This window comes from Rhinoraja longicauda, chromosome 40 (genome assembly GCF_053455715.1).
Source record: "Rhinoraja longicauda isolate Sanriku21f chromosome 40, sRhiLon1.1, whole genome shotgun sequence".
NCBI lineage: Eukaryota > Metazoa > Chordata > Chondrichthyes > Rajiformes > Arhynchobatidae > Rhinoraja > Rhinoraja longicauda.
The window spans coordinates 8972899-8994339 of NC_135992.1; the positions used below are offsets into that span (position 1 = coordinate 8972899).

The window sequence follows — 21441 nt, forward strand, 5'->3', positions numbered from 1 at the left end:
TTCCATATCTCTCCATATCCCCGAATATATCTCTCGTTTCCCATTCCCCTTGACTCTCAGTCTGAAGAAAGGTCTCGACCGAAACTTCACCTATTCCTTTTCTCCAGAGAAGCTGCCTGACCGGCTGAGTTACTCCAGCTTTTTGTGTCTTCCTTCGGGTGACTTGAGCTTTGATGTAGCTGCACTACCTGCTGCTCCACTGTGCTGCTGCTTATGTCTTCTCATGTAACTCTGTGACAAAATGTGTTTGCTAACTCCCCTGTGAAGTGCCCCGAAATATTCAGCTGTTTTACAAATCTGCCATTGTTCTTTTTGCTGATGCAGCATGAACCAATGGAAATATTTGCTTAGCCTTTCATTGGAGTTCTTTCATCTTTTCCCAAAACAGAATTTTAAAGGCTAGTATATAATACAGGAGGCTTTGATTAGCACCAATATTGCTTTGCTGACTCTTAGGAAATGTACACCCTTCTAAAAAAATTGCCAACTGTGAGAGAAAAAGAATCAGAGAAAGAGGGATACCCAGTGGCACCCAGCCAGATGCAAAAATCTGTTTGCAAAACTCCCTCAATGAAGCCCATGGGATTCAAGGGAACGTTTCAAGCCAGATTCAATTTTGTTGGCTCAGCGACAGGAAGCAAATGGTAATTAGTGGAGATACAAGGAACTGCAGACGCTGGAATCTTGAGTACGGCACAAAGTCCTGGAGTAACTCGGCAGCATCTGCGGAGGGAATGGACAGGCAACATTTTGAGCCAGGGCCTTTCTTCAGACTGATTGTAGTAGGGGGAGATTAACGTGACGTCTCTTGTGTGTTGCCTCGGTCTCATCTACTATGCTTGAGTATGATTGTGCCTACGTATAGTAAGATTTTTACTGAACTTGTAAGCAAAATAGGAATTTCACCATACCCAGGTGCCTATGACAATAAAGTGCCATTGAACCAACCATTAAACACTGAAAAATGACTATTGAGGTTCAGTTCAGTTTAGTTTATTGTAACGTGTACCGAGAAACGGTGTGAAAAGCTTTTTGTTGGGTTTTTGCTTTTTGAGGTCATGTTTCTCAAACGCCTGTCCCCACCTGGCAGTTGCGAGGGTGGCCAAGGCGGTGAGTGGATCTTTGATGATATAAACCACCTTCTTGAGACACAATTTCCTTTATGGGGGAGGGGGGGGGGATCATTCTGAAGAAGGGTCTCGACCTGAAACGTGACCCATTCCTTCTCTCCGGAGATGCTGCCTGTCCCGCTGAGTTACTCCAACATTTTATGTCTACTTTCGATTTAAACCAGCATCTGCAGTTCTTTCCTACACAGATCAGTACCCATTGATGGACTGGGCGATATCCACCACTTTCTGCAACCTCCTTCGTATTTGGGCGTTTGTATTGCTGAAATAGGCCAATGACATAACCATCGTTGCATTTACTGTTGCAAATGTTGCCTGAAGGGGGCGGGTCCACGTCGTTGATGGACGGGAGGCGTTGCCATTGGTTTGTGACGGCATGGAAGGGAACGTGACCAATGGTTCGTGACAAGAGAGAGGGCGGGACCCACCGTTGATGGGAGTGACCAATGGTCCGTGAGGGGAGTGTCGGCGGGCGGTGAAACGTCACTGATGAACGGGAGGTGTGCCCGGTTATTTGTGACAGGAGTGGGAGAGGGCGGGACCTACTGTTGATGGGCAGAGGGAGTGGCCAATAGATTTGTGACGGGATGAAGGGAGTCGGCGTGGCCTGCCGGTGGTTTGTGACGACATGAAGGGGGCAGGTCTAATTCATTGATGGACAGTGAGACTGACCAATGGTCCGTAAGGGGATCGTCGGTAGGAGGCCAGTGGTTTGTGACGGCATTAAGGGGGCGTGACCCCTCGTTGACGGACAGAAGGAATGACCAATGGTCTATGGTGGGATGGGGGAGTCAGTCTGAAGAAGGGTCTCGACCCGAAACGTCACCCATTCCTTCTCTCCCGAGATGCTGCCTGACCTGCTGAGTTACTCCAGCATTTTGTGAATAAATCGGCGTGACCAGCCGTTGGTTTGTGACGACATGAAGGTGGCGTGACCCGTCGTTGACGGACAGAAGGAGTAACTAATGGTTTGTGACGGGAGTGAGGGAGTGGGCGTGACCAGCTGTTGGTTTGTGACGACATGAAGAGGGCGTGACCCATCGTTGACGGACAGAAGGAGTAACCAATGGTTTGTGACAGGAGTGAGAGAGGGCGGGGCGTGCCGTTGATGGACGGAGAGAGTGACCAATGGGATTGTGTCGACGTGATGGGGGGCGTGGCGCGGGGGGGGGTCTCCGTAAATGCTTCATTGCGAGGCACCCCCCGCCCGGGTGAGGCAGCGTCCGTCCCGCGCTCACAGTCAAGCTGCTACCGGCACCGAGCGAGTCCGTCCACCCGCCCTCGGCGCGATGGACACGGCGCCGCACCCCGTCAAACTCTACGTCTACGACCTCTCCCGCGGCCTCGCTCGCCAGTTGAGCCCCTTCATGCTCGGTAAGTCATCGATCGGCGGGGGCGGGGGGGGGGGGGGTGTGGAGCCGCAAATCGAGGCCGGGTGGCGGGGGGGAGCCGGTTACCTAGGCCGCAACGTCTAATAATTAAAATAACAACACACAGTTTCGTTTGCATCGCATGTGACATATTCATTTGTTGTTGGGATGAGCTGTCAAAGCTGAAAGCGACCCAGTCTTGTGTGTGATGAAGGAACTGCAGGTGCTGGTTTACACCGAAGGTAGACACTGTCTGAATGCTGAAGTAACTCAGCATCTCTGGAGAGAAGGAATGGGTGACCCTGCTTCAGTCTTGTGTGTTTTGTTTTGCTTTAAAATATAACGTGCACTGTATTGGAATCGAGCCCTGCTTTAATTGCTGCGTTAAATGTTGTTTAACACGGCAGGTGTCAGCTCTAAATGATGAGCAAATAATGGTCGTACCAGGAGATGGAAGAAGGGTCCCGACCCGAAACTTTAAATTCACAAATTCTAGGAACAGATTAAGGCCACTTCAAGTGTACACAGCCATTCAATCACGGCTGATCTATCTTTCCCTCTCAGCCCCATTCTCCTGCCTTCTCCTCCATCATAACCCCCTGGACACCTTCAACCTGACAGAATCAACTTCAAGCTCCTCCTATTCACATACACAGCCCTAAACGGGCTCTCTCCCCCTCCCCTCCCCCCATCCCCCTCCCCCCCCCTATCCAAAATCTTCTAACCCACCACTCTATCTCCAGGTCCCTCAGGTCGGCCGACTTGGGGCTACTGACTATCCCGCGGTCTAAGCTTAAGCTCAGGGGTGACCGCGCTTTTGCAGTTTCAGCTCCTAGAACGTGGAACAGCATCCCTCACCCCATCAGAACTGCCCCCTCCATCGACTCCTTTAAGTCCAGGCTCAAAACCTATTTCTACTCCCTAGTGTTTGAGGCCCTCTGAGGGGGCGCTGTGAACTGTTTATGTATGTGCTGTTAAGTTTGTGTGCTATTGTATGTTCGTTCTTAGTACCTGAACTGATGTACAGCACTTTGGTCAACGTGGGTTGTTTTTTAATGTGCTGTACAAATAAAAATTGACTTGGCTTGACCTTGCCCAGAAACATTGTCCATTCCCCCCCCACACATGCTGCCTGTCCCTCTGAGTGACTCCAGCAGTCCCATGTTTTTTTAACCAGGATTGAGAGTTCATTTCATGTGTGAAAGGTCATTGTCCTTTCTTTCTTCCCTGACTCTTTCCCTTTTGCCAATCTACTTGGCATCACCGTCAAAACAGCCGACAAGATTATGTGGACATCTCTGCTACCGGCAAGTTTGGCTGAAAACTTTAATATCTGAATTAGGGAAACAAAGCCACTGTGAACAGGACCGCCACATATTTCTGGAATTTTATTTTTTAACAGCATTTCATGTTAAAAAGAACTCTGCCACTAACACTCTTGCTATGTAGTACTCTGCACAAGGGAGAAAAGTGCTATTCTGTTTGATCCCAAAATCGTGACCAATTTTGTCACAAAAAAAACTGGAACTTAGTAGTTGAATAAATAGGATAGTGTGGAATCAGTATTTGCATTTTTTTCCCCCAGAGTAGAAAATAACTTGTGTGACTCATTTGCAATATTACTGACTATAGATTAGTAGCTGCGTTGTATTCATTTACAGAATAGTCATTGTATTCGTATAACAACATGAACGAAGATCTCGGTTTGAACAGTCCAACGCTTCCCTTTCAGCCATCAAAAGCAGCTTAATCTTTGTTCATTGCTTCATGTGTGATTGTACTGGAGGCAATATTGCTTCTGTAAAACTGTCTCTGTACCTCAGAATAACTTGTGGGGAAAGTTGGCGCGGTGGCGCAGCGGTAGAGTTGCTGCCTTACAGCGAATACAGCGCCGCAGACTCAAGTTCGATCCTGACTACGGGCGCCGTCTGTGCGGAGTTTGTACGTTCTCCCCGTGACCTGTGTGGGTTTTCTCCGAGATCTTCGGTTTCCTCCCACACTCCAAAGACGTACAGGTATGTAGGTTAATTGGCTGGGTTAATTAAATGTTTTTAAAAAATTGTCCCTAGTGTGTGTAGGATAGTGTTAATGTGAGGGGATCGCTGGGCGGCGCGGACCCGGTGGGCCGAAGGGCCTGTTTCCGCGCTGTATCTCTAAATCTAAAAAATCTAAATCTAAAGTTCCTTCAGATGTCTCTTTTTTGAATGACATAATAACATTTTAGACTGAACCATTGACTTTATAGAACAAGAATAAGGTCTGCCTCATATCCTGTTTGGGTAGCTTACAACCCAACTGAATGTTGAATTCGCCAATTTTAGGTGATTTCTATCAAATCCCCAAACCTTTTTTTTTCCCTTGCCCCACCTGGACACCCGGCCATTTCTTCTCTCCACACGATCTCTTCCGCTGCTACTTTCCTCCACGTCCTACTTTCCTCCCCCCTGACACCTTCCACACATGATACTTTGCTTCCGCCCCTGTCTCGCCTCTCGCATTTTTGGAGCTTTCTTCTCTCCCGCCCCACCCCCACAATCAGTCTGAAGATGGGTCTGGAACTGAAACGTCACCTATCCATGTTCACCAGTCATATTGCCTGACCTGCTGAGTTACTCAGCACTTTGCCCTTATGCCTGCCTTCCTGTCTCTGGCAGATCTTGATTGTCATTCAACAACATTTCCTTATTGTTTAAAAATGTCATAAAAAGTTACTTGTTTACTTTTTATGGATCCATTTTTTGTTTTAAAATCTGTTAATTATTCCCTTTAGATCTACAGTTTTAGCCTTCTAGTTACTTCTCATCAGCCAGAGGCCTTGCTCTATTTTTTTGAAGATTCATATCACTGCTATGACAGGGCATGATTACAGTGGATTGGCATTTGACCCGTGTAAGTGAACCTGGGGCAAATAACACCTGGTGTAATTTTCCTGTTCTGGAACTGAGCAGGCACTATTTGTAAATTAACTTCTCGTCCCAATTTCAAATTGTGAGCAGAACAATGTAACTGGGTGAGAGGAGCAGGAAGGTGCATTTTCTTGTATTATTAGCACAGTCCATTAAGGAAATGTTGCCACATTTAAAGGAATGTGTAGGAAGGAACTGCAGATGCTGGTTTAAACCGGAGATAGACACAAAATGCTGGAGTAACTCAGCAGTTCAGGCAGCATCTCTGGAGAGAAGGAATGGGTGCCCTTTCGGATCGAGACCCTTCAGTCTGAACAAGGGGCTCGACCCGAAACGTCACCCATTCCTTCTCTCCAGAGATGCTGCCTGTCCTGCTGAGTTATTCCAGCTTTTTGTGTCTATCTTCGGTTTAAACCAGCATCTGCAGTTTCTTCCCACACAGTTCAGTAATGAGTGAGTGAACAGGTTACTCTGAAGATAGACACAAATGGGAGAAAAAGTAGGAACGGGGTACTGATTTTAGATTTTGTGTCTACCTCCGATTTAAACCAGCATCTGCAGTTATTTTTCCTACTGATTTTAAATGATCAGCCATGATCATATTGAATGGCGGTGCAGGCTCGAAGTGCCGAATGGCCTACTCCTAAACCTATTTTTCTATGTTCCATTCACTTGAGTGTTGCAGATTGGGGGAGGGGGAGAAGCTATAACTGTTAGTGGGTATTTAGAAGGATGGATATGTGCTGTGGGAATAAAGAATTGGGACACTTCAAAAGAAGAGCTAGGTCTTACTAAAGTGAATCGGGAAGCAGTTTCTTCCTCGTCGAAGGGAAGTAAAAATCTGCAGCGCTTTCTCCAGAGGGTAAATGGTATCAATAAATGTTTGTTGGGTCATGGAGGAATAATTCATTTGTTGGCCTAATTGAAAGGTAGAACAAGCCCAGGGGTGAAGGACCTACTTTCTATATCTAGTTTAATGTCTACATAAAGATAGCAGTCCTTTAATCATGAAGGGAATATTTTGAGTACTAAGGAAAATGATCTGGTACATGAGGGACAAGTTGTTGCTCCAGTAAATCAAGTTTATTTTAAATAAACCCAGAGGTATGGTCCACAAGCAAGTTTTGGTTCAGGGATCATTAGACAATAGACAATAGGTGCAGGAGTGCAATAGGTGCAGGAATGCAATAGGTGCAGGCGTGCAATAGGTGCAGGCCATTCGGCCCTTCAGTACCCCGTTCCTGCCTTCTCCCCGTACCCCTTGACTCCGCTATCCTTAAGAGCTGTATCAAGCTCTCTCTTGAATGCATTCAGAGAATTGGCCTCCACTGCCTTCTGAGGCAGAGAATTTCACAGATTTACAACTCTCTGACTGAAAAAGTTTTTCCTCATCTCTGTTCTAAATGGCCTACCCCTTATTCTTAAACTATGGCCCCTGGTTCTGGACTCCCCCAACATTGGGAACATGTTTCCTGCCTCTAACGTGTCCAACCCCTTAATAATCTTATGTGTTTCAATAAGATTATCTGAGGAAGTGCACCTTAAATTATATAATGCAACCAGTGATGTGGAAGAACAATTGCCTTCAACCTAACCGGTTTTACTCTTGGATGTGTTTCCTGGTTATTATGGTCTGTGCCTCTCATTGTTCACAACACAGGCTGTAATGGGCCCTATTGAAAAATGATGCTATGAATTAGTATTAATCATCACTACAGGCAAAAACAACCAAAATCTCACCTGAATCTAATTCACATATTTGCTGTATTGGGTACAGTTCTGTCGTAATGGTTACTGCACAATTAATCTATTCTGCACTAGTAATCTGGCGATTTCAAATTAAAGTCTCACTGTGACCACCTGAAAATTCGAAAAATCTTTTACAAAATGTCAGGAAGTAAAAAGTGTGATGGCAAAAACATCTCCATTAAAATTTCATCCTGACTCTTGTGCTTGGTATGATTTTTTTTTTAGATTTTAGGGATACAGGGCAGAAACAGGCCCTTCGGCCCACCGGGTCCGCACCGCCCAGCGATCCCCGACCGACCGACCCGCACAGTCCCCGCAAGGGGATGGAAGTCCCCGCGGCCGAGCCGCACCGGGCGGGAAGAGACATGCAGAACCAGTTTCTTCGACAAATCAATGCCCTCATTAAAATATCTCCCACAATAATTCAAACACACACGTGGTGGTTTTAAGTTTAGTTTAGAGATACAGCGCAGAAACAGGCCCTTCGGCCCACCATGTCCGCACGGACCAGCGATCCCCGCACATTAACACACACTAGGGACAATTTACATTTATACAAAGCCAATTAATTAGCCTACAAACCTATACGTTTTTGGAGTTTGAGAGGGAACCGAAGATCTCAGAGAAAACCCACGCAGGTCACGGGGAGAACGTACAAACTCCGTACAGACGGTGCCCGTAGTCAGGATCAAACCCGAGTCTCCAACGCTGCATTCGCTGTAAGGCAGCAACTCTACCGCTGCGCCACCGTGGTTTCTGGCATGGTTTCTGCATGGCTCTAACTGAACAACGATTGTTGATTCCAAGCTGCCCTTTTAAGATATCCTGGCAAACTGTCCAGCTGCATGACACGGACAAGCAGGTTGCACACCACAGGGGAAAGCACGGGTGGTCAAATCATGATGCGGATGAGGACTCATCATGACTATTGAAGTCAGTCACATAGCTTGAGGTTCATAGGAAAACAACTGCAGATGCTGGTACAAATCGAAGGTATCACAAAATGCTGGAGTAACTCAGCGGGTCAGGCAGCATCTCTGGAGAGAAGGAATGGGTGACGTTTCGAGTCGAGACCTTTCTTCAGACTGATGTTCATCGACCCGAAACATCACCCGTTCCTTCTCTCCAGAGATGCTGCCTGACCCGCTGAGTTACTCCAGCATTTTGTGATACCTAGCTTGAGATTCAGGTGACTTTAGTAACTTTTCTCGCATCTCGCCCATGCTGAGGTTCACAGGCCCCTACAGCCATCTCAACCTTGCCTTGATGGTCATTTCTAAAGAGCAAGTGACAACAGATGGAATCAAGGCTATACGTCAATCTGCCTTGTCTCCTATCATTGTTAATTTAAAGCTCCCATCAGAATGGCCACTCTGTTAATATCATGGAAGCTAAAACTACATGTCAATAAGTACCTCTGTCGTAGAAGAGAATGAATATTGAAGAATTTACTTTAAAAGAGTAGCAATAATCTGATATTTCTCACCACCTAATGTTCCCTCTTTAAATTAATTAAGCCAGGACCAGAGTTAAGCACTTCTTGAACTATGCTCCTTTCTTAAGATCTAAGTGGATCATTCCCCACTCATCTTCAGCATTTCCTTTTCAAGGATCTTGAATCGCTAAAATTCCATATCTACTTTTCTTTCTCTTATATTACTATAATCTACCCATTAAAAGCTATACTATGTTTTACCTAATTAATTGTCTCTGTTTTTCTTCAAAATAGCTTTGATCCTGTAATCAAGGATCAATGATAAAGAGTAATGCCTTTGTATGAAATTGTATATGATGACTATCTGATGATACTTATCCATCATTAGTCAAGGCTCTGTGTACAGGAGTGTGAAGGTTACACTTGAAATGTGCACCGTTCCAGCCACAACATTACTTTCTAGTAACGGGATTATTAATTTTGTGACGGATTTACGATGACATTGCAAAGAATGAAAAAATGTAGCCATGGAGAAGGATTGGATAAGCCTGAGTTCTTATTTCAAACAGTGATTGCCGAGGGGAGATATAATTGTGATATAAAATTGAGGGGAGAGATGGTGAATAGAATGGTCTTATAGTTCTGTTTTTTTCTCTTGTCTTAAACAGGAAAACAGCTTGATGGAATATGGTGAGTTAATTCATTTTTATTTTTCAAAATATTTCATTTGTGATGTTGTTTGTAATCCTATATTTTAATATTTAAAAAAAAATCTTTTGTATCTGGTCCTCTATCAGGCACACTGCAATAGTTGTGAACGGAGAAGAGTTCTTCTATGGTTCTGGTGGAATTGCTAACTGTCAGCCGGTCAGTGTTTTCTTATCTTTTACAGAAATATTTCCCTCGGTATATACTCGCTCTGTTTCAGCTAATTTACTGGTTGTTGTAAAACACTTACAGGCAGAAATCCTGCCATCTAGCCAATGCAGCGCAAAACCCACATCCTGCCCAAGTGGGTAAACATGGCCTTGAACCACTCGTTATTTTCTGATGGTAGAAACATAGAAAATAGGTGCAGGAGTAGGCCCTTTGAGCCAGCACCGCCATTCAATATGACCATTCAAAATCAGTCCCCCAGTAATTGATACTTCCACCTTCCTTTTTTTTTAAAAAGAAATATTTTAGAAAATTAAGGAAACGGTCTCCATTTCTCCCCTGCACATGGAGTTCTGTTCTGGTGATCTATTACCCCATCAGTAAAATACAAAATGCTAGTGACATCTGCCCCTGCTTGTTTCTATAGTTGCACGGGTACGTTTCCCCACCCCTTTCCCCACCTTGATTCCACCCAACAAATGCAACGGCCGCCTGAAATTTGTGTCCACATCTTTCAGTCCAGGTGGTTCTGCTATAATGCGATAGTTTCATTCTTAAGAAAACCCGGGTTACAGAAGGTCGCCTTGTAAAAACAGTCGTGTCAATGGAGAGAAGGGAGTTTCAGACTCGGACTCAATAACAGTTATTTTTCTCCCCCACAGGATTTTTAGAAACGAAGGCTTTTGTTTAATAGCTATGGAGGTAGTTCTGCTATTCCGACTAGTCTGAAGAAGGGTCTCGTCCCGAAACATCACCCATTACTTCTCTCCAGAGATGCTGCCTGTCCCGTACTCCAGCATTTTGTGTCTACAGCTCCTTCCTACATAGTTCTGCTCTAATGTGTGCTTCCATAATGTGAATTGGATATAATGCGATCAATGAATTGGGGAAACGCTATTTGCATTACGCTAGGCTAATTGGTTATAACTGTTGGAAATTGGCAAACATAATAAACGTGCTCTTGGCAGACACCATTGTCTCTTAAGAACACAACTGCTACTTGCACCATGGGTGGTCATTAAAATTGACAAGCACTCCACTTCTATTGACACTTGTGTAATGTTACTCTATTAAACAAAGTACACACAGTCTGTAAGTAGTATTAGCAGTAACAGATATAAACTTGTAGCTATTAATATAATCAGTTTTGAAAATCCTGTGGAAGAAATAACTGTTATTGGAGTCTGAAACTAGCCCCTAAGCCCCCTTTTTCACCATTGAAACAATTGTTTTTATAACACGTTTTTTTTGCATCTGGAGCTCTTTGTTTCTATTTTGTATGACATGAGGTTTCTTGGAAATGCAACTGTCACATTGCAGCAGACTACCTGTGGGGTTATTTTTATTACTGCAAGCTAAAAGTACTAAACAGCCTTAAAGTGGTAGTGCAGTGGTAGAGTTGCTGCCTTATAGCGCCAGAGATCTGGGTTCGATCCGGACTACGGGTGTTGTCTGTAAGGAGTTAGCATGTTCTCCCTGAGACTGCATGGGCTTTATCCGGGTACTCCGATTTTCTCCTACACTCCAAAGATGTGCGGGTTTGTAGGTTTATTGTCTTCTGTAAATTATCCTCAGCGTGGGATAGTGCTAGTGAACGGGTCATCACTGGTCGGCACGAACTTGGTTGGAACCTTATTTCCATGCTGTATCTCTAAACTAAACAGTTACATTGTTTAATAGTGCATCATTGCACAAGTGTCAATAGAAGTGATTTGTCAATTACTGAATTAAAGTCTGAAGAAGAGTCTCGACCCGGAACGTCACCCATTCTCTCCAGAGTTGCTGCCTGTCCTGCTGAGTTACTCCAGCATTGTGTCTATCTTTTGTTAATTTCAATAGCCACCTGCGGTGAAACTGGCAACTATATTCTTAAGAGACAAAGGTGTCTATGGAAATAGTACTTTTTCACTGTGACTTTTTTTTAACCAAGACATGTTTCATTGCCGCTCAATTTCCAATGTAACCATTAAGTGGTTCTACAGGTAGCAATCAAAATCAATTTATATCCAACCATAATACAATTTTTTTTCCAAATTTCATCAGTCGGCACGGTAGGGCAGCGGTAGAGTTGCTGCTTTACAGCGAATGCAGCGCCGGACACTCAGGTTCGATCCTGACTACGGGTGCTGCACTGTAAGGAGTTTGTACGTTCTCCCCGTGACCTGCGTGGGTTTTCTCCGAGATCTTCGGTTTCCTCCCACACTCCAAAGACGTACAGGTTTGTAGGTTAATTGGCTGGGTAAATGTAAAAATTGTCCCTAGTGGGTGTAGGATAGTGTTAATGTACGGTGATCGCTGGGCGGCGCGGACTTGGTGGGCCGAAGGGCCTGTTTCCGCGCTGTATATATATGATATGATATGATATGAGTCGTGTCATGTGCAAATTCACATTATGGAAACGTGCATTATATCAGAACTATCTACTTTTTTTTTAATGTTCAAAACAACTCTGGCAGAACTGTGCAGTTATCAAGTTCAGGAATCCCAGCCAATTTCCTTTTCCCTGTCCCAGGATATTGAGCAGACAGCTCCCCTGGGATCAGCTAATTCGGCATAAACATGAGAATGGAGAGTAAATTACAGAAAATAAATGTGGTAATGGGATTGATGGGATTGCTCTTAAGAGCTGACATGGGCTTCCTCCTGTGTCATGGGGTAATGTGAGACTCTGGGTCTTTTTGGTCCCGTATTGCGATATGACCTAATGAGAGAACGATATTTTGGAAAGGAATATTGCAGTGTTGTCGCCACAACTTGCATTGTTGCATTCCTGTAGGTTTACTGCCCTTGTGCAGTGGTGGCCGTCGGGAATAATTTGAAATTTTGATTCCAGTGTTGTTGGCTCTTCTCTTCCCACAAACTACTGGGGAAATGGTGATATCCAGGGATGGGGTAATAAAGGCACAACATTTGTACCTTTATTGGATCCAATTACACCTTTGTGCCATGTTGCCCTAATGTTTGTCTTTATTTGATTCCCAGGGAGGGACCTTGCTTGGACCACCAGACACTGTCGTTGATCTTGGTACCACAGAAGTAACTGAGGAATTAATCATGGACTACTTAACATCTTTGGGAGAGTCGTCCTTCAGGTTAGTCCCTAGTTGTTTCTAGTGTTCTCGATACACAGACGTGGTATGCCCTAGCACCATGTTGTTCTGAGCAGAGGCACAATACCTACCCCTCTTGTCGGTGTCCATCTATTACTTACGAGGCTTTGATCCGTCCCTGCCTCTTTCTCCAGCTTCTTCCCTCCTAACACAATGACAGAAGGAGGGTCCCGACCCAAAACGTCGCCTATCTATTTCCTCTACAGACGCTGCCTTATCCTCTGAGATATTTGTGTTTTGTTCAAGTTTCCAGCATTTGCGGTTTCTTGTGTCTCCACAAGAATGTCCAAATGTCGTTTGGCAGCATGAACAGTGCCAAAATATACAATCTAGGTTTTGTGCATGCATCTTGCCATCTGCTGCATTATAAATCCATACAGAATCTGCGGATATGAATGGGTTACATTGTAATTATACCTTGCTGCCATTGAGGCATTGCAAGCCACAGCATTTATTAAAAGCCTTTTTATCACAATCTTGTCTTGAAAATGTTGACTCACCATGGGAAAGTTCCACAAGAATTGCTTTATCTGCTGTAGATTTTGATTGATTGAATTAGATTTTGATTGATTACATTAACTGAAGGGAAACGGGCCTTCGAATAACACATGCCCTTTCCGCCACCTGTCACCGTCAGTCTGCTGAAGTTCTCCAGCACCATTTTACTTGTAACTTCTATTTCTCATGTTGAGATACAGACAGATTTCAAATATTTATTGTGCTTGCTCTGTTAATGTTTAGTTTAGAGATGCAGCGCCCAAACAGTCCCTTCGGTCCACCGAGTCCGCACCGATCAGCGATACCCGCACGTTAACACTATCCCACACACACTAGGGACAATTTTTACATTTATACCAAGCTAATTAACCTAGAAAACCTGTACATCTTTGACCTGTGGGAGAAAATGAAAGATTTCTGAGAAATTCCAGTCAGTCACGGGGAGAATGTCCTAACTCCGCACAGACGGCACCCGTGGTCGGGATCGAACCTGGGTCTCTGGTGCTACAAGCGCTGTAAAGCAGCAACTCTACCGCTGCGCCACCGTGCAGCCCGCCCTTTAGTCTTCAAAGGGCGATGCAAAAATGCAACCAACCCATCTCCTCTTCTCATTTGGCCACCAGACCCGCTGAGTTACTCCAGCATTTTGTGTCTATCTTTGGTTTAAACCAGCATCTGCAGTTCCTTCCTGCACATGAATACCATAACAATGGAAATGTTGTCAAAGAGATCTCTTTCTGGGCATCTTAACAACTTCTACTTTACCTGATGAACTGTTCTGTGGAATCTTTAACTTCAGCCTTTTTGCCGTACACAGGGGAGAATGCTACAAACTTTTTGAACATAACTGCAATACGTTCAGTAATGAAGTGGCCCAGTTTCTCACTGGAAAGAAGATTCCATCCTACATCACAGACCTGCCTTCTGAGGTTTTATCAACGTGAGTACTTGTTGCCCTTGTGTTTTTTTCCTTATTCTGCTGTTTGTTTTGTTCACTTCTGACTGCACTGTTCTGCATTGGGGCACTGCAGAACTCATTAAAGACTCAGGGAGCAAAAGTAGCATTTATCTGATCTAAGCAGACCAAAGTTCCTGAGTTTGGCCTGTTGGCCCCACACAATCAGGCAAAATAGCTCTGGTCTAGAGAGGGCTCAGTCAGCTTATCTGCCTGTGTGGATTCACTACCCTGACTGCAATAACGCTAGAAATTGTGGATGTATGTGAGCTATGACGGCCCTCTTTTGTTATAGTTCAATTTAATCTACAGCATGCAGGCCATTCGGCCCACTGAGACTACACGGACCACCGATCACTCATTCACATGACTTCTAAGTTATCTCACTCACACATACAAACGCACACGCCATTTAAAAAAAAAAAGGGGCCAATTCATCGATAACCCCGCATATCTTTGAGTAGCTGGCAGCATTCCCTGCATTCACTCCAGGCCTCAGTAATGTTAAATCACCTGTGCCCAAGAGACCTGTATCCCAGTGAAGCGTTTGTGCCTCTGAATGGAAGAGTAAAAATTAACAACAAAAACTAACTCCTGACTTTTTCTATGTTGCTCTCTCTCTCTCTCTCTCTCTCTCTCTCTCTCCCCTTTTTGTTTTCAGTCCTTTTGGTCAACTCATTAAGCCAATCCTCGACTCTGTTCAGATTCAACCAGTGGCAGGAACCAGCATCAATGAGAATAACCGGAGCTAATAGAACCAATGCCGAGAGCTGCTGCCCGCGAAGACACGTGGTCGCCAGCCTCGCAGAACTAAACAATGATCTCAAGAAAAATGAAGATTTCTCTTCAAGTATCTTTCATCATACCTAACATGTTGAAAAGTGGTGGAAAGTTTCTTTTCTAAAATCTGTTTGAAAAGTGCATATACATTGTACACATACTTTACTGAACTTTATAGTGCAATATTTCAATTTTCATGGCCCTTTGTTCACTGTCTTTGAATGAACTCTGTTACTAGGCACTCGTGAGACTTTGCATTCTTTCTTGCAATACAATATTTTTACCCCTATCACCACCTGTCCTCTGGATTCTTCCTAAAATATACCAGCACCTTGGACTTGTCAGTGTCATTGCCAATGCATTGAACAATGCAAGGGATAACCTTTCCAGTATTGCCACTGGAGTTATTGTAATAAATGTGTTCCATAATACTGATTGTGGGGAGGGTAATGTAATTTCAGTCATTTTTGCACTTTCATGTCTTAGTTGCTCGACTCAAATTGCTGACCATTTGTATCTCTGATACTGCGGCATTTATGGAATTTGTTCTAGACTCCAGTGTTCTGGAGCTTTTAGATGTCCCCTTCAGTTCAGGACTTTTTACCTTGTCTACTTTTACATCTTGTCGAAGACAGGCCTCTGTGTGCCTTTCCTTGTGGTACACTTTGTCGGCATTAACTATTTAGATCCCAGTGACATCTTAACGTTCACAGTACAAGTTCGGATGATGTTTGGACTAAATATTAGTACTTGGACACAACTCTTCAACTTTTTTAATTCAAATCTTTTTCATTAGCACTTATTAAACAATGTTTCTAGTTTGTTAACTCTCTCATTCCACTGACTTCTGTCTGACCAAGTCAGGAGTGTACTGCTTACCAATAAATATTGGTTGAAGGATAGCATCAGGCTAGGCTTCCCAGTTTCAGACTACCTCATTCTCCATTGATCATCGCTACCAATGTTCCCTCAATTTCTTCCAATTATTTCTGCTGTCCAGAATATGGTGCAAAGACTGGGGAATGGTTCATGGTTGACAAACAATCTTTCCTTTTCAGTTGGCTACTTGTTGGTTGGTGAGCATTGGTAGGCACTTTGACCACCTTTTTAAGTTCCCTTGCTATTCATCCTCTTGGTGAACAGCCAATTTAGCACATCCCAAGGAGTGAGATGTGTTTGTTTTGCACAGTTTAGCATTCCCTTTATTTTTGAGGGTCTTTTAAATAAGCAGGCCAGAAATCATTCCAGTGATTAAGATCAAACTACAGCAGGCCATCTAGATTCCAGGCTTTGGACCTATTCTCCTGACTTCACCAGGACTGGGTTCATTTGGTGTTACAGCCGAGGACAAAATCTAGGCCAGCCTTGCCCAATAGTCACCAGAATGTGGACTCGACCCCTATGGTGGTAACGAGATGTGGCAGCACGCTACCCAATCTATTCCACTGTTGTCTATTTATATTGCCCACTCTCCAAGTGAAGACTTGGCAACAGAGGAGAAATACTGAACAATGAACAGAAACTGTGGGTCCTGTTTGTTGGTCATGTTATCTCTACCTTTATTTTGCAGTAGTAAACTGAGTTGCAACTATTTTTGACTGGATCAACTGGTTTGGTAACTGAATGGTAGCAGATGTTTTGATGAACAAAATACATTCTTGTGTATTGTGTGAGGGTGTCCAAGCTTTTAAAAAAAATACTTGGAGCTATTGGATGACCCTGGTCTATACGGCAAAAGATGCTCTTGATCTTTTTTAGGTTGAAAACAATAATCTCCATGACCGTGATTTCTATGAAAGTACTTTTGGTTCCGTAGTTTGTAGGTCTGCTCTCCGATATCCTGATGCTTGAAGTCTGCTTCGAACTCCCAGAAACACAGGGCTAATTTAAAATATCAACTAACGAAACACTCTGCAGTATGATGGCCATTGAACCCTGGCATCTGACAGTGGATTTGTAACCATTGGTGTATCTGGAACCAATTGATTTTTTTTCTTAAGGATATTGTAAAAATCATTTGGGTGGGGCACAAAAAAAGCATTTTTGCATCCGCCTAACATGGGAGTAATGAAGGAATGGAAACCTGGATCGGTTTGAGCATATCATAGAATTCCATGATCAATTATCAATTTACTTGTTGTTGCATCAGTTACTGTTCAATCTCATTCTGTTGACTCTCATCCTTCCAAGCATTGGTATCACATTACGGGACACTAGCTACTGATACTATTCCACCTTTTCCCAATACAAATTCCCTTGTTCCTCAACAAATTTCCCAATACAAATTCCCTTGTTCCTCAACCATCCACATAAAAGGAACATCAATCCATTTAGCACAGAAAAAGTCGGTGAAGTGGGGCAGATGATGGGAATCACCTTGACCCATGCAGTGGAAGCTGAATTTGTGTCCTTGCTTGCTTTGAATTGGATAACTTGGATCTCCACTCCTTATGAAGCCGTGAAGGAGACTTGAAGTTATTTCCTAGCCTGTGACCAGATGTAAATTTGCAGTTTGAACTTTTGCCTCTGCAACAGTCGGATAATGTGACTGCCATTGGAAACCAAGAACCCAGTTCATAATAAATATAAATGTATCAGCAGCAGTTTTGGCGCCCTGCGAGATTGCTCCACCTGATTTTTCTAGTGGAATATTTCAGTGTAAACTGAAAGACTATGACGTCAAGCCCCCCCCCCCCCCCCCCTCTCGTTGCCTTAACCATCTCCGTCTGAAGCTAGATGGTCCTAAAAGCCAAGAGGGTTCATGGGCTCCTGCAACAGCAGGTTGTGGGGAGAGGAGGTGGGCTTGTTGAGGTTGCCCTTCATGTTCCTGAACTTCATGCAAGACGACAAAAGATCAGGCAAGGTTTAAAGTCTGAATTGCTGTCCAGTATTACTCCCACAATGGCAGACATGAAACTGGGAAGGCCAGAAACGCTCAAATAGTCATGCAGCGTCTGTGGAGAGAGGAACACAAGTTAATGTTTCATCTCAAAAAGGTCAAACATAACCATAACCGTGTAGAGTAACTTGCATTCCTATTTAAATCTTTACTAGCATAGGTTTTGTGTACAATAATGTTCTCTTTTAATCCATTCTGTTTACAGCGGTCTAAATATTGGTGGTCTCTGTGGCTTATTTTGCTGGGTTTCAGCTCTTGCACATCAATGATTGAATTGCTGCTCAAAGTTACAGCCCACAAGGTTGCAAGTCCATTCAGAGCTGAGCACTTCACACTCGTAGGACGAGGATACTGTTTTCCGGCTATAAAATGTGGTTTAATTTATTGCTTCAAAGAGGCATTGTCTGGAAGAGGTTGGAAAGTGGGGAGATGGCAAGTCAGAGTACCCATTAAAACTTAATTTATAAATCTTGTCATTTGTGATTCTAATAGCTATTCGTTTTCACTTAAATGGTTATTTAATATATTTTTTTAATGTTCCTAGACTATTCCTTTGGCTGATGATTTGAAATTGTGCTGATTTCTCGGTATCCAATTACTCTGGCATGCTATGAAGCTGCTTACTGCTGGAAATCAGCCCGTGGTGCTTGTTGTATCGATTCTCTGACAGGTTGTCAGGTGGAGCAGCTTTCAGTGCAGAAAACCTGCAGACCAGCAGTGCAGAGTTTTATGATTAATTATCAGTGGGGGTCTTTTTCCTTGTATTGATTTGGTCGCTGAGTTTGAATGACTAACTGCATTGACTTGATGGTAGGGTAGGTGGTTTATGGCATTGCTTGCCTTGCACTCTGGAGTACCCCTGGCCAACTGGTTATGAGGTGGTATTGTTTCACCTGCATCCGTGAGTATCAAAAAATTGTAGTCAGGGTGCTAAATGGGACACCTGGTGTGTTCTGAAGTGCCCTGGGGGGAAATTTGAAGCTGCCTTTCAAATCTGGTGTTGACAGAACTCAAGATTAATTTATGCAACTGTTGCATAGTAGTGGCACTTTCTCCTTGCTCCATGCAGGGCATCGGAGCAGACTCGGAGTGTAATTACGAAGGGTAGTTTGTGAATACCCCAAATTCAATCCTGAATCTCTTCTCTGGAGGAATATGGCTGGCCCTAATTCTGAAGCTGTGCAGGGTCGGTCACACGCACATTGAAATTGCCCATGCAGTTCATTTCTCCATGGTGCATCCTGCGAATGAGCCTCGAGTTGGAACATGTGGCTTGAATGCGTCTTCTCATTGCTGCTGTCTTGCACTGCCCTGATTCCGCCACTAGAGGCTGCAGCAGAGCCCACCTTCTTTCCGTGTATAAAACAAGATTAACAATGCTCTACTATCTCAGCAGATCAAGCAGCATCTCTAGAGAACATGGATAGGTAATGTTTCGGGTCGGGACCCTTCTAACTGTCTGAAGAAGGGCCCTGACCCAAAACATCATCGAGGCATGTTCTCCAGGGATGCTGCCTGGCCTGTTAATCCAGCACTTTGTGTCTTTTTTTAATAAATCAGCATTTGCAGTTTATTTCTTCTTTCCATACAAACTGCTGGAAGGTTACACTGTCTGTTTTCCACTGGAGATTGAGGTGGCAACTTCCAAGAGGATTGCTCCTGCATTTTTTTAAATCTTCTACCGTGGTAGAGCACTGGGATGACCAAAGATTGTATATAAGTTAGAGAGGGGATAGGGATAGTTACTAGTTTTGGCACAGTACAGAGAGAGAGAATGTGTTGGTTTACATCAAGTCCTGAGCAGTTAAATTTGCTCAGCAGTAGAACTATATTTCAAGGAATGTTTCAGTCAAATTTTGGGTGCTAATTATGTAATAAATACTAACTATAAAGATAATATTAAGAGTGGGGATAGGAGCTGGAGAAGGCACAATTTTGAATTGTCAGCAAAACTAAAATTGTTCTTAAAACTTCATCAGTGCTTTTTGGAATGGCTTGGGTAGTTACTAAGCTAATTAGGCCGGTTAGTGCTGGTCTTGCCAGCAAAGGCCACATCCTGAGACTGAACTAAAAACAAGCCTGGATCTGATCATTATGTCCTTACCAATGCTGTATTTCCAATGTTGCTATAATACCAGAACCTGAAAGAGAAAAGATAAACAGACATGCTTTTGGTCACATCAGCTCTTTAATCTCGCACCCAGTGGACGGTTTTCATGTTCAACTTATGTGGGAAATGAATATTTACAAAAGTGGGTTTAAACCATGAGCATTGAGTGAAAATTGGGGTGGTGGATGCATCACTTCCACACTTGGCCATTTGAATGCAATGACCATTGTTTGAGAACATGTAATAATGCTGATCTGCAGGGCAACGTTGTGTTCTTGTTTTGCTGCACCTTTCACACTTGGTCGAGGTACGACTGGGCATTTTCCAATCTCGTCTCATTGGACCCAGCACCTCATGGATGGAGCGGGCTTCATAACTTGCTGTCAGTTCAGCACACGTGTCCTCTTGTTTCTCCCCCATACGGTTACATAGTGCAGCGTTTAAACAAGGCTCCCCACTCAAACTCCAGCTATGAAGTAGGCAGGCTTTAAAGTACCGTTTTCACACGACTTGAAAAATACTCGTGGAATCATGGGGACCGGGAAAAGCTGTACTTACCCCACACTAGTTCCGTGATGTGACGCCAATTATTCTCCCAGCTGAAAGGATGCTAACTCACAGCCTCAGCCAAACTGTAACCAGCTGCCCAGAACATCCTGACTGGTTTTACCTTCTGCCTTGCCCTGAATGGGTGCTTGTATAGTTGATCATTTGCACAGCACTGTTTTTTAAACAAACCACATTCCATATCACTTTGAACTGGGTGTGATCTGCTTTTTTTTTTTCTTTCAGAAATATGTGGGAATTTTTGTTTTCTGCGACAAAGTTCCTTGTATTTTGGCGGTGCACTCCAACGCGTTTCCTCATTACTAGGCGGGTTTTAAATGTCTGTTTTGTACATTGTTTTTGCTTCAAATAAATTGCATTAAATTGCAGTTGCTGCTCACTGTTCCATTAGTTGTGTTTGATGCAATATCTTTTTAATTTTTGCACAGTAACTATCCCCGAAACAAATTTGTTTCATAAGAATGTGCGTACCTACCATTTCCACTGATAATAAAGATTTTTTTTAACTTTATGTTGTTGACTTGAATCATATTAACGTTTGGATGACAAGCTAAATGCAATGGTCAGTGTGAAGCAAGAGGTACCTGTAAGATATAATTTGAGTACCTCCAGAAGTCATTCATTAAGGTTTAAAAAGAGAGACACAAAGTGCTGGAATAACTCAGCGGACCCGGCAGCATCTCTGGAGAAAATGGATAGGTGATGTTTCGGGTGGGGTTTGAAGAAAGGTCCTGACCCAAAATGTGACCTATCCATTTTCTCCAGGGTTGCTGCCTGACCCGCTGAGTTACTCCAGCTTTTTGTGTCTAACTTTGGTGTAAATGAGACATCTGCAGTTCCTTTTAATTACATTGTTAAAAAGAAACTTGGCTCCAATTGAAGTCCGTGGATTAAAGGCAACTTGCTCATCCAGTTGCAAAGTGAAAAATAGTCACGGCATTGGGTAAATCAGATAGAAGTGATCAGCTTCCGTATTGGAGGTATTTATTCGCAAAATGCTGGAGTAACTCAGCAGGTCAGGCAGCATCTCGGGAGAGAAGGAATGGGTGACGTTTC

General features: G+C 43.7%; 1 protein-coding gene across 1 annotated transcript; it reads left to right on the plus strand.

The window, feature by feature from the left end:
* Positions 1-2311: 2311 nt before the first annotated feature.
* Positions 2312-20869, plus strand: desi1a (desumoylating isopeptidase 1a). Its single transcript, XM_078430333.1, has 6 exons — positions 2312-2504; positions 9259-9280; positions 9388-9457; positions 12449-12558; positions 13892-14014; positions 14691-20869. The coding sequence occupies exons 1-6, from the start codon at positions 2312-2314 to the stop codon at positions 14779-14781; spliced, it is 609 nt and encodes a 202-aa protein (XP_078286459.1). The 3' UTR covers positions 14782-20869.
* The last annotated feature ends 572 nt before the right edge of the window (positions 20870-21441 follow it).